This window comes from Tamandua tetradactyla, chromosome 1 (genome assembly GCF_023851605.1).
Source record: "Tamandua tetradactyla isolate mTamTet1 chromosome 1, mTamTet1.pri, whole genome shotgun sequence".
NCBI lineage: Eukaryota > Metazoa > Chordata > Mammalia > Pilosa > Myrmecophagidae > Tamandua > Tamandua tetradactyla.
In genome coordinates, this window is record NC_135327.1 from 56,785,150 (window position 1) to 56,798,228 (window position 13,079).

The 13,079-nt window shown below is 36.2% G+C and overlaps 1 protein-coding gene across 8 annotated transcripts in view; it reads left to right on the forward strand.

The window, feature by feature from the left end:
• The window catches only part of RNF24 (ring finger protein 24), a 167,162-nt gene that overhangs the window by 96,870 nt on the left and 57,213 nt on the right, over positions 1-13,079 (forward strand). For all 8 annotated transcript variants that reach the window (XM_077116507.1, XM_077116515.1, XM_077116559.1 and 5 more), the window contains 2 exons: positions 5,658-5,700; positions 7,990-8,031. In XM_077116507.1, the coding sequence (XP_076972622.1) occupies positions 5,658-5,700; positions 7,990-8,031 (85 nt within the window). The remainder of the gene's footprint in view (positions 1-5,657; positions 5,701-7,989; positions 8,032-13,079) is intronic.

The following is a 13,079-nucleotide window of genomic DNA, read 5'->3' on the forward strand; positions in this document are numbered from 1 at the left end:
AAAAGGAACAGAAAGATCAAAGGTGATGGTGGAGTTATACAGACAAGGTAGCGTTTAACAAATGAGTATGATTGCTAAATCATTATATTAATATTTCTTTTAGTCTCCAGTATCTTACGGCAGCTAGAAGTAAACACCTAAATGTAGAATTGTAACCCCTACCAAACTGAAATCTGTTTACAACTGATTGTTGCTATGTGCTTTGAAATGTATTACTTTTTTTGTATAAATGTTATTTTTCACACACACAAGAAAGTTGATTGTTATGGTAAATGCACAGCTATATGATGATATTGTGAACTATTGACTGTACACTTTGGAGGATTACATGGTATATGAATATATAATATATATCAATAAAAAAAAGAAAGAGAGGCAAAAAAGAAAACCGAAAAACATTTATATGGAAGGGTAAGGAAAACAGCCAAAAACATCTTGAAAAAGAAAGAAGTTGGAAGATTCACACTTCCTGATTTTAAAATCTTCTACAAAGTTAAAGTAATCAAACAGCATGATAGTGGCATAAGGACAGACATATAGACCAGTGGAATAGAATTAAGAGTCCAGAAACAAACCCTTACATCTATGGCTGACTGATTTTTTTTTTAATTTTTTTATTAATTAAAAAAAATTAACAGACAAAATATTAAGATATCATTCCATTCTACATATATGGCTGACTGATTTTTGACAAGAATGCGAAGTCCACTCAACAGGGAAAGAATAATTTTTTTCTCCAAACAGTGCTTGGAAAACTCAGTATCCATATCCAAAAGAATGAAGGTGGATCCCCACCACATACCATATACAAAAACTAACTCAAAATGGACCAAAGACCTAAATATATGAACAAAAACTATAAAACTCCTAGAAGAAAACATAGTGAACATCTTTAGGACCTTGTAATAGGTAATAGGTTTTTAGACTTGAAAGCTAAAGCATGAACAACAAAGGAAAACATAGATAAATGGGACTTCTTCACAATTTAAACCTTTTGTGCATAAAGGACTTCATGAAAGTAAAAAGACAACCTGTGGAATGTGAGAAAATATTTGGAAACAACATATCTGGTAATGGTTTAATAACTACAATATATAGAGAGATAATGTAACTCAAGAACAAAAGACAAACAACCCAATTTAAAAATGAACAAAAACTTGAATAGACGTCTTTCCAAAGATAATATACAAAGATCTATAAACACATGAACAAATGCTCAGCATCATTTACCGTTAGAGAAATGCAAATCAAAACCACCGTGAGATTTCACACGCATTAGAATGGCTGCTGTTCAAAAAAAACAGAAAATACGTGTGGTGATTTGAAGCTGTTTTGTACTCCAGAAAAAGACCATTTTTTAAAATACATTCTTGTGGGTGCAGACTGTTAGGTTAAATTGTTTCAATCAAGATGTGAACCAGCCTATTCAAGGTAGGTTTTGATTCTTTTACTGAAGTCCTTTCTGAGAGGATAAAAGGTATAAAAACCCAAAGAGCTTAAAGAAAAAAGCCCCGAGAAGCTAAGAGAAGACCCACAGAGGAAAACACTGAAACCAGAAGCTGAAAGCAATAAAACCTGGGAGTGAAGAACCAGCAGACATCCACCATGTGCATTCCCATATGACAGAGGTGTCCCAGATGCCAGCAGTCTGTCTTCAGAGTCCAGGTAACATCCTGTTGATGCCTTAATTGAGACATTTTCATGGCCTAAGAACTGTAAATTGTAAGTTCATAAATCCCCATTGCAAAAGCCAATCCATTTCTGATATATTGCATTCCAGCAGCTTTAGCAAACAAACAGAGTGTGTGTGAAGAAATAGGAATAATTGTTCATTGTTGATGGGAATGTAAAATGGTGCATTTGCTGTGGAAAACAGTTTGGTGGTTCCATAGAAAGCTAAGTGTGGAATTACCATGTGACCTGGCAATCTCACTTCTAGTATTTACCCAAAAGTATTGAAAACAGGGAGTCAAACAGGTATTTTTGCACCAGTGTTCACAGCAGCATTATTTGAAATTGCCTAAAAATGGAAGGAACCTAAGTGTCTAACAACAGGTGAAAGGATAAACAAGATGTGGTATTTCCATAAAATAGAATATTATTCAGCCATAAAAAGAAGTGAATCTGATGTATGTAACAACATAGATGAACACTGAAGACATGTTGAGTAAATTAAGCCAAACACTAAAGGACAAATATTATCTAATCTCACTGAACTGATCTGAAGTAATTAGAATAAGCAAATTCATAGAATCAATAACTAGCATGCAGGTTACTAAGGGCCAGGATGGTGGTAGAGGAATTAATGTTTAATTGGTACAGTTTCAGTTTGGGGTAATGGAAAGTTTGATTATGGATGATGATGATGGTAGCACAACATTGTGATTTTAATTAACACCATTGAATTATGTATTTGAATGTGGTTAAAAGGGGAAATTTTATATTGTTTTTATGTTACTAAAATAAAAAAATTTAAATCCATAGGACTGTACAATAGAGTGAGCCCTAAGGTAAACTATGGACTATAGTTAATAGTATAATTATAATATTTGTTTCATTGGTTGTAACAAAGGTACCACACTAATACAAAGTGCTAATAATGGAAAAACCATGCTATGTGTGTGTATTGAAGAGTATATGGGAAGTCTGTATTTTCTGCATGATTTTTCTCTAAAGCTATAGCTTTTCTAATAAAAAATTTTTAAATGACTTTTTTAAATCAGCATGAGGCCCTGCCCCACTCAAAATGGGGAAGTGAGATACTTCAGAGCTCCATCTTATCACAGAAGCTTTGAAAAACTAGAATGTCTTTTTCAAAGCTCCAGAGAAGAGTTAAAGGACTGGAGTATCAGGATGAGTGCTCTATCAAGAAAAAGACAACCTTTTAGGTTGGATCTCTTGGTGCCCTGGCTGGTCCCTTCCTCCCTGCTCAACTTGGAGGTGTCCTGTTCTCTTGGTACAGATCCTTGTTCCCCATTCCAGATGGAGCAGAATAACCCTCATGCATGTACTAGAAGCATATATATCTGGTCCAGTCTGTCTAGTGTGGCCCGAGAGATTTACCATCCCAGAACAGTCAAGTGGCTGCCTGGGGCAAGAGATTGCTGGCTGTAAGACATACAATGCAGTGCCTGGAACCATGAGGAAACTCTTTCCTGGGAAAAAGATGACATTCCCATCCTATAAATGGGGGAGTTCCATGGGCCACATGGGCATGGCCAAGACAAGACAAGACTCAGCAGGTGCTGAAAGGTTCAATGCAGCAACTACACTTCAGACTCAAGCTATTTTCTAAATTTATTTTATGGATAAATCCTGAAGGAGAGTAGTCACACAGGTCAGTCTGTAATGACCTGGAGAAGTGTTTTCTCCCAAACCCCCATTTTTTTCTTTTTGTTAGTTCCTGGCATTCAAGGAAAGCTCTGACATAACACTAGGTGGAAAACAGACTTGAGGAATAGATGCCTCGGAGTCTAAATTTCAGCAATAGCACCCTCAGATATCAAAATGTCAAAGTTTCAACAAAAAATTACAAAATCTAGCAAATAAAAGGAAGCAATAGCCCCGGGAAAGGAGGAAATTAAAGTTATCAGTGAGGACGACCAGACCTGGGACATAACAGACAAATCCTTTTTAAAAAGTGGTCCTAAATATGCTCAAAGAGCTAATGGAAACCTAGACAAAGATCTAAAGAAAATCAAGGAAGAAACAATAAATGAACAAAAACAAAGTATCAGTAGAGAGGTAGAAGTTATGAGAAGGAACCAAACAGAGCTGAAGATCACAGAATCAGAAATTTAAATTCCCCAGAGCAGCTTAACAGTAAATTGGAGCTGGCAGAAGAACTTGAAGATAACACAATTAAAACCATCTAGTTTGAGGGACAGAAGGAAGAAAGAACAAAAGTGTACAGTGCATCAGGAACCTGTGGGACACCATCAGGTGAACCAGAATATGCATTATGGGATTCCCAGAAAGAGAAGAAAGAGAAAAGGGCAGAGAGAATGTTCAAAGAAATAATTGCTGAAAACTTCACAAAATTTACAAAAGACATGAATATACATATTCAGCAAACTCCAAACAGGATAAAGCCAAATAAACCCACACTGCTGCATATTATAATTAAATTGTTGAATGTTAGAGATAAAAGAGAGAATCTGAAACCCACAAAAGAGAAGCAACATGTCACATATAAAGGAATCTCAGTGAGATTAAGTGCAGATTTCTCAATGGAAATCAGAGGCAAGACAGTGGGATGACATATTTAAAGTGCTGAAAGAAAAACTGACAACTTATATCTGGCAAAATTATCTTTCAAAAATGAAGGAGAGATTAAGACATTCCCAGATAAACAAAGCTGAGTGGGTACCTCATCACTGGACCTATGGGAGGTACTAAGGGAAAGGTAAAATAATAAATTATCTTCACACCCTCACACAGGAGAATATCTCCATGATCTTGAGGTGGGCAAAGATTTCTTTAATTGGACACACAAAAAAATGCTAACCTTGTTTGAAATGGTAGATGACTTGGATTTCATTAAATTAAAAACTTCTGTTCATCCAAACATGCTATGAAGAGATTGAAAAGGCATGCCACAGAGGAACAGGAACATAACTACAGTACCTAGGCACAACTTCTATCTAAAACATATAAACAACTCCTACAAATCAATAAGAAAAATATAGCCAAATAATTTTTTAATGGACAAAAGACAGGAAGACATTTCATAAATAAGGATGTCCAAATGGGCAATAAGCATATGAAAAGATTCTAAACATCGTTTGGGAAATGCAAATTAAAACCAAAATAAAATACCATTCTGCACCTACCAGACCGGCTAAAAAAGTTTAAACTGATTCTATCAAGCAATGACAAAGATATGGAACAACTACAACTCTCATAAACTACGCATCTATAGGAGTAGGAAATTGTGCATGGACTTAGGACCAGCAACTCTGCTTCTAAGTTTATGTTCAACAGTGTGCATGTCCACCAAAACATAAGAATTTGTGTAGCTGTGTTATTCATAATAGCCCCAAACTGGAAATAAACTAAATATTCATCTACAGTAGAACAGATAAATAAATTGTACTATATTCATACAATGGAATACTCAATTAAAAAGATGAAACTACTGCAACATGGATGAATTTGGTAAGAATTTGACTAAAGGAAGGCACACAGAAGAGTGTATATCAGATGATCTAGATTTTTTGGAAGGATCCATGTCAGAAGCCTCAGAAGGGCTGGAAATGTTCTGTAATTTGATCTGGGTAACAGTTATACAGGTAGTTTTGTTTTTTACTGGATATGTTATTCTTAAATTTTGGGGGTTAAAAATATCATGTTAAATATTATTGAAATGAGTGGACCATCACCCATATGAAATAACTGAATTTTCTTCATTGAAATATTTGTTATATTGAGATTTTGTTGTAGTGAGATTTCACTAGGAATAATATTTGTAACTTATATTTGGGTAACAGACTTGGTTTACTGAGTACTTTCATATTACCTGGTAGGAAATACATCATTTGGGTATGTTTCTAAGATAAAGAAGTCTGGAGTTTAAACTGTAAACCATAAATTAATATTTAATTTTTTCAAATTATGTTAGAAATCTTAATATTTCATTAATTATTTCTGTCTTTTAGGCTAAGGCATCAAGCACACAAAGAATTTTATGCATACAAACAGGTGAGAAATTTACTTTGATTATGTTTTTCCTCCAAAAATGAGAACTCAGATTTCCATTCACATTTTAAACAGGGATTGGATTTACTCATGTTCATTTTAGATATCATTTACCACTGTGCAGTACAAAATAGATCAAATTCGCTTTCCTAAGTATTGTCTTTCTTAAGTAAGAAAAGCTATAGAAAGTTCAGATGATATTATTTGACAAGGAACTTCACCCAACATTTTGTTAAAGAGAAATGCTGTACCATGTAGTCTTTGGAGTTACTATTATCTTAATAGAGTGCAGGGATTCCAATAAATTAGAAGAGATACCAGTTCAAAATTAGTACACTACTAAATAGCTGAGTAGTAGCTTCTGGTTATAATTTCTAAAAATGTGACATACCCTCAAAACTATTTTTGGTTTAGGAATATAAGATGCCCCCAAATTGGAGATTTTCCCCAAATTTCACTTGCCTATTTTTTTTTATTTTAAGATGAAATATAACCCTAATAAGTTTAGTTTATTCTCAGAAAATTTCCTTTCAAGTAGTAATCTGCGTTCTTATCACTTTGCATTCATTTTTTTAACTTTTTTAAATTGTATAATATAACATATATATATAAACAAAAAAAAAGATTAAAAAATAAACATATATACAAAGCAAAGAAAGAAAAAAAGCAGTAGTTTTTAAAGCACTCTTCAACAAGTAGTTACAAGACAGATCACAGAGTTTGTCATAGGTTACCATGCCGTCATCTCAGATTTTTCCTTCTAGGTGCTCCAGAACATTGGAGGCTAGAAGGAATAAGTATTTTTTTTATCAAACCACAATTGACTTTTTTTTCTTTTTTGTGAAAAAATACATAGGCAAAAAAGCAATAAATTTCAAAGCACAGTGTAACAGTTAGTTATAGAACAGATTTCAGAGTTTGGTATGGGTTACAATTCCACAATTTTAGGCTTTTACTTGTAGTTGCTCTAAGATACTGGAGACTAAAAGAAATATCAATATAATAATTCAGCAATCACACTCATTTGTTAACCCTACCTTCTCTGTATAAGTCCACCATCACCTTTGATTTTTCTCCCATTCTCTAGGGGTATTTGGGCTATGGCCATTCTAACTTTTTCATGTTAGAAGGGGCTGTCAGTAATATGGGGGTTCAGAGATGGAACTAGCTGATGTTCTGGAGAGGCTGGATACTCTAGGTTTCAGGATTTAACTGGTCCAGGGACCCATCTGAAGGTTGTAGGTTTCTGGAAAGTTACCCTAGTGCATGGAACTTTGTGGAATCTTATATATTGCCCTAGGTGTTCTTCAGGATTGGCTGGAATGGTTTTGGTTGGGATTTGGCAAGTTATGATAGGTAACAATGTCTAATTGAAGCTTGCATAAGAGTGACCTCCAGAGTAGCCTCTCAACTCCATTTGAACTCTCTCAGCCACTGATACCTTATTTGTTACATTTCTTTTCCCCCTTTTGGTCAGAATGGCATTGTTCATCCTACAGTGCCAGGGCCAGACTCATCCCTGGGAGGGCCTCCAGAAAGACATTCACCCCTTGATGTCATGTTCCAGATAGCAGGAACCAGATTTTACTTGTAGAGTTCGACTTAGAGAGAGTGAGGCCACATCTGAGGAACAGAAGAGGTCCTCCAGAAGTAACTTTTAGGCATACCTATAGGTAGGCTAAGCTTCTCTGCTATATACCAAAGCTTCACAAGAGCAAGACTCAAGATCAAGGGCTTGTCACTTAGCATTCATTTTAACTGATATTGTTAACTGCAGCATCATGTTAGGAGCAGCACTTGAGTGAATTTTAAACACACTGACATAGCTCTGGGTGGAGCTAAAGTTAATGAGGACAGTGATATATAATAGTAAGCGAAACTTCCACGATTAAGATTGGCTTTATTTTTTTATCTTTTATAAATTACTAAACAATCAGTGGCATCAGCCTCTATAAATCAGTATTGATCAGTATTGCCTCTATAAATGAGGTAGTTGACATTGTTTATTTTCTTACCATATTAGTGCTTAGTTCAGATGAACATGTGTTAATGTCATTTCTCAAAATTTAATCTATCAGAGATTTCAAAATTGCTTTTCAGGAGGATATTGCATCATTGCTAAAATTAAAAGAATGCTAATGAAAATGTCTTTCTCTCTTAAACACTAAAAAGAGATTCCCTCCAATATTGAATATGGGAGAAAATGACCTATACACAAGAAAAAAAAATGTGTGTGAGTATATTAAGTTACAGATCCTAATGGGCATAAGAACATACTTTTTTGTCTTACAGGTTATATTGAAGGAAAAAGTAAAAGAATTGAATTTACATGAGGTAAGTTGCCTATAAATATTTTAATCTTCTGAGCCATTTTCTAATTAGAAGTAGTATGCCTCTAATATGTTTAAATGTTTTTATTTTCAGACATCAAAAAGTTAGGCTTATTTTGATCAGCTTAGTAGTACATTTGAAGGTGAAGACACATAAAAATCAATTATGTGATGCCTTTAAAAAAATAAACTCATGTTTTTAATAGGGATGGTACCAGTGTTAAGATTTTATAGTAGCAGGGATGCTGCTTGCTGACTATTGTATATGAATAGGAGATGGATATAAAGTTATTTTTCTACTGAAAAAGAATTTGCATATTTCACTCTTGTAAATGTTCCCAGTATTCTCATCTTATGCATAACCCAAACAATGCAGTGATAACTTCGTGGTGATGGTAGAGGTGGGGGAGTAAGGCAGAAGGATGGAAAAGGGGAACAAGTAGAGGGATTAAATCCCTGGGATTGTCTTGCTTTTAGAGTGTGTGGTTGGTTCACAGGTGTTTATGTTATTCTTTGTGACTTAAATACAAAAGTGTGTATGTGAACGTGTACCCTGCAGTACACATTAAGACACAGTCTGTAAGAATTTTTTTTCATTCTGTTCCTTGTGTTACGTCTGGCTACAAATATTCAGGATTTTTACTTTTAATTTTAATCACCTTTTTTTCTTGCCCTTTCTGAATTTTTGAATTGGTATTTAGAGCAAGGACTTGGAAAGCAGTACATCATATTATCTGCTTTATTTGTGAGTTAATTTATGAAATTATTTGAACATTAAAATAATAATTTGTATTATTAAACCTTATGAAATCTACCATTTTACTGTTTATGTTTTTCATTGAAGAGTTGGTGTTTGTCTTAACAGCACTTTAGACCAAATCTTAGGATAAACTATGTAAACAAGCATGGACTTACTGTTTGATTTTTAGCTTTCTCCAAAAGCCAGTTTTGGCACTTGGCCAAAATTAACATGACACAGTAGAGGATGACCCATTTTCCTGTGTCATTTTGATGACCATAAATGCAAAGATTAAATTCTGACATATATTAACAATGCTGAATACCAGGTTCTCCAGGAACAGAAGTCTTCTTTAGCGGTTTAATCCCTATTAGTTTAGAAACTTTATCCTGAATAAGCGCATTTGAATTGCATCAGTATGTATCATAGTTAGTATCCCAGCTACACCTACCAATTTCAGTTTTTGTTGAGTCTGGGCAAGTCACTGCCCCTCCCCACCCCCAATTGACTTGAAGGTAGAGCAAAGAAAACCCATCCTTGCTCTGCAGCTCATTTCTAGAGGCTGTTCATGTGTTTGCATTCCTGTAGCTTAACCATATGCTGATAAATAATTTCTTCCTGTGTGTAAAGCACATGAATGTTAATATGGATACTCTTATCAGTGAATAATTATAATAGTGAAAAATCAGAGACAAGCTAAGTGTCAATCAGTAGTGGAACAAATAAATAAAACATGATACAGTGATTCATACAATGAAACACTATATAGCAGGCAAAATTAAGGAACAAGATCTATCTATAAAAACATCAACTTGGATAGATCTCATATGGGGTTTTGAAAACAGCAAGTTGAAAAATGATATAAATATTTCTATTATATAAAAACCAAAACATACGCCACATTGTTTATGGGTATATATGAATATGCAAAGTGTTAGAAGATCTTAGAAGGATGCATAGTGACACACTGAGGAGAGAAGACAAAAAAGACTGGGAAAAATAGTAAAAGGGACATTCTTATTATATATAATATTCTTTTAAAAGAAGGAAGATAAGTTAGTCAATTACTTTTAAAATAATTTAAAAGTTATTGACTATATATAACATGTTTATCTCTGAACAAGACCATGGAGACAACAAAAAACAAAACATTATCTAGTTTCTGGGCGGGCCATGGTGGCTCAGCAGGCAGAGTTCTTGCCTGCCATGCCAGAGACCCAGGTTTGATTCTCGGGGCCTGCCCATGTAAAACAAAACAAAAAAACATTATCTAGTTTCTGCTTTTAAGAAGTTAATAGTCTGGGTTAAGGACGATCATAAACCAGAAAGTCACACTAGAGTGTACGGAAAGGTGCTGTGTGTTATCAGGAATGTACACTGAAAGGCTCTTTAAGGGGTACAGTTAATATTGCATGGCTTCTCCTTGGCTTTTGCTCCCCTAAGGAAGCCTTCCTATGATTTTGCAGACTCAGCTATTCCTCCTCCCCAATACAGACAAAATCCCATTTGGCCCTGCAGCTGTGACTATATCATTTTTTCAGTCGAGAGGTTATCCTGGAGGTTATTCTTATACATTATATAGATATCCCCTTTTTAGTTTAAGGTATATTAGAGTAGCTAGAGGGAAGTACCTGAAACTGTAGAGCTTTGTTTCAGTAGCCATGTTTCTTGAAGATGACTGTATAATTTTATAGCTTTCTCAGTGTAACTGTGTGATGATGAAAACCTTGTGTCTAATGCTCCTTTTTTATCTGTGGTTTGGACAAGTGAGTAAAAAACATGGATACGAAATAAATAATAGGAACAAAGGTTAAAATAAATTGAGTAGATTGAAATATTAGTGGTCAATGAGGGGGGTAAAGGGTATGGCATGTATGAATGAGTTTTTCTTTTTTCTTTTGCCGGAGAGATGCAGATGTTCAAAAAAAGTGATCAGGGCGGGCCACGGTGGCTCAGCAGGCAAGGATGCTTGCCTGCCATGCCAGAGGACCCAGGTTCGATTCCCGGTGCCTGCCCATGTTAAAAAAAAAAAAAAAAAAAGTGATCATGGTGATGAATACACAACTATGTGATGATACTGTGAGTCACTGATTGTGACCATGTCAAGAATGTTTATATTGTTTGTTGTTCATAATAAAAATATTAAAAAATGACAGAACATCTAGTCAGAAGATAAATAAGGAAATATAGGACTTAAATGATACAGTAAACCAACTATACTCATATATATAGAGAGAATACTGCACCCAATGAAAGCAGAAGACACATTCTTCTTGAGTACACATGGATCATTCTCCAGGATAGACCATATGTTGAGTCACAAAACAATCAATAACCCAGCTGAGGAGTCAGTTAAGCAAAAAATTCCATTCGAAACAGCAACTAAAAGAATCAAGTACTTAGAAATGAACTTAACTAGGGATGTAAAGGACTTGTACACAGACAACTACATCACATTGCTAAAAGAAATCAAAGGAGATCTAAATAGGTGGAAAGACATTCCCTGCTCATGGATAGGAAGGCTAAATATAGTTAAGCTGTCAGTTCTCCCCAAATTGATCTACAAATTCAACATAGTACCAATCACAATTCTAACAACCTACTTTGAAGATTTGGAAAAGCTAATTACCAAATTCATCTGGAAGGAAAAGAGACCCTGAATAGCTGAAAACATCCTAAAAAAGAAGAACAAAGTGAGAGGATTAACATTTCCTGACTTTAAAACCTATTATAAAGCCACAGTGGTCAAAACAGCATGATACTGGCACAAAGACAGAAGCATTGACCAATGGAATCGAATCAAGAGTGCAGAAATAAACCACCAAATCTATGGTCAACTGATTTTTGACAAGGCCCCCAAATCCTCTGAACTGGGACAAAATAGTCTTTTCAATAAATGAGCATGGAAGAGCTGGGTATCAATAGCCAAAAGAATGAAACAGGACCCCTATCCTACACCCTACACAAAAATTAACTCAAAATGGATCAAACACTTAAATCTTCTGGGAGAAAATGTAGGGAAATATTTTCAGAATATAGTGAGAGGAGGTAGCTTCCTAAACGTTACACCCAAAGCACAAACAACAAAAGAAAAAATAGATAAATGGGAACTGCTCAAAATCAAATGCTTTTGCACCTCAAAAGACTTTGTCAAAAAAGTGAAGAGGCAGCCAACTTAATGGGAGAAAATATTTGGAAATCACATGGCGGACAAAGGTTTGACTTCCTGTATGTAAAAAAGAATCATACAACTCAACAACAAAAGAACTAACAACCCATTTACAAAATGGCTAAAGATATGAATAGGCATTTCTCAGAAGAGCAAATACCAATCACAGCATGTTATGATATCACAGCCATCTCAGATGGCTCAAAAGCACATGAAGAAATCTCATTTTCATTGGCTGTAAGGGAAATGCAGATCAAGACTACAATGAGATGCCACCTCACGCCTATAAGAATGGCTGCTATTGAGGGGGGCCAAGATGGCGGCTTAGTAAGGTGTGCGCATTTCAGTTCATCCTCCAGAGCAACTACTAAATAGCCAGAAACAATACAGAACAGCTCCCGGAGCCACAATAGAGACCGAACACACAGCGTACCCTAGTCTGGACCGGCTGGACCCGCTGCGAGTCTCCGCAACAGTGGGTTCCCTGAGCCGTGCGCACTTCTCCAAGCCGTGGTGGCCGATGGCTGGCACCCCTCCCTCACAGGCAGCTTCCCAGACCGGCTGCGAGTCTCGGAACAGCAAGTTCCCCAAGCCACGGCAGCCGGCAACGGGCGCCCCTCCCCCACAGACGGCTTCCCGGAGGGAAAGAAAAGAGTCTCCAACAGTAGCAGGGACTGAGTCCAACCAAACACCAGTAGTGGCATTAACAAACAAATTCTGACTACTAAAAATAGGCCCCCAGCTCAGGCGAAACTGATCAAGGCGGAAGTCGCCTATTGGCCTAACTGAAAAAGAGGAAAGGGGACAAAGCAGAGCCTTCTGCGGCGGTTTCTACAGAGGCTTGGTTGCATCTGGACTTAGCGCCGGGATTACACAGGCTGCAACTGCCCAAAACGCAGAAACAGGCTGCTTTCAGGGCTGTCTACCACCAGAACCTTCCCCACGGGAGGGGTGAAACGCAACTCAGGTGGAATCCCTCTCTCAAGGAATTCAGATCCCAGGGCTTCGCAATTTGAAGCCATTAAAACCAGCTGTCATGGTTAGGGACAGGTGTAAACTTGGCCAAGTTGTGGTACCTGTTCATCTGATTGGGCAAGCGCTGGCCTGTCTGTTGCAATGAGGACATTTCATAGGATTAGGTCAT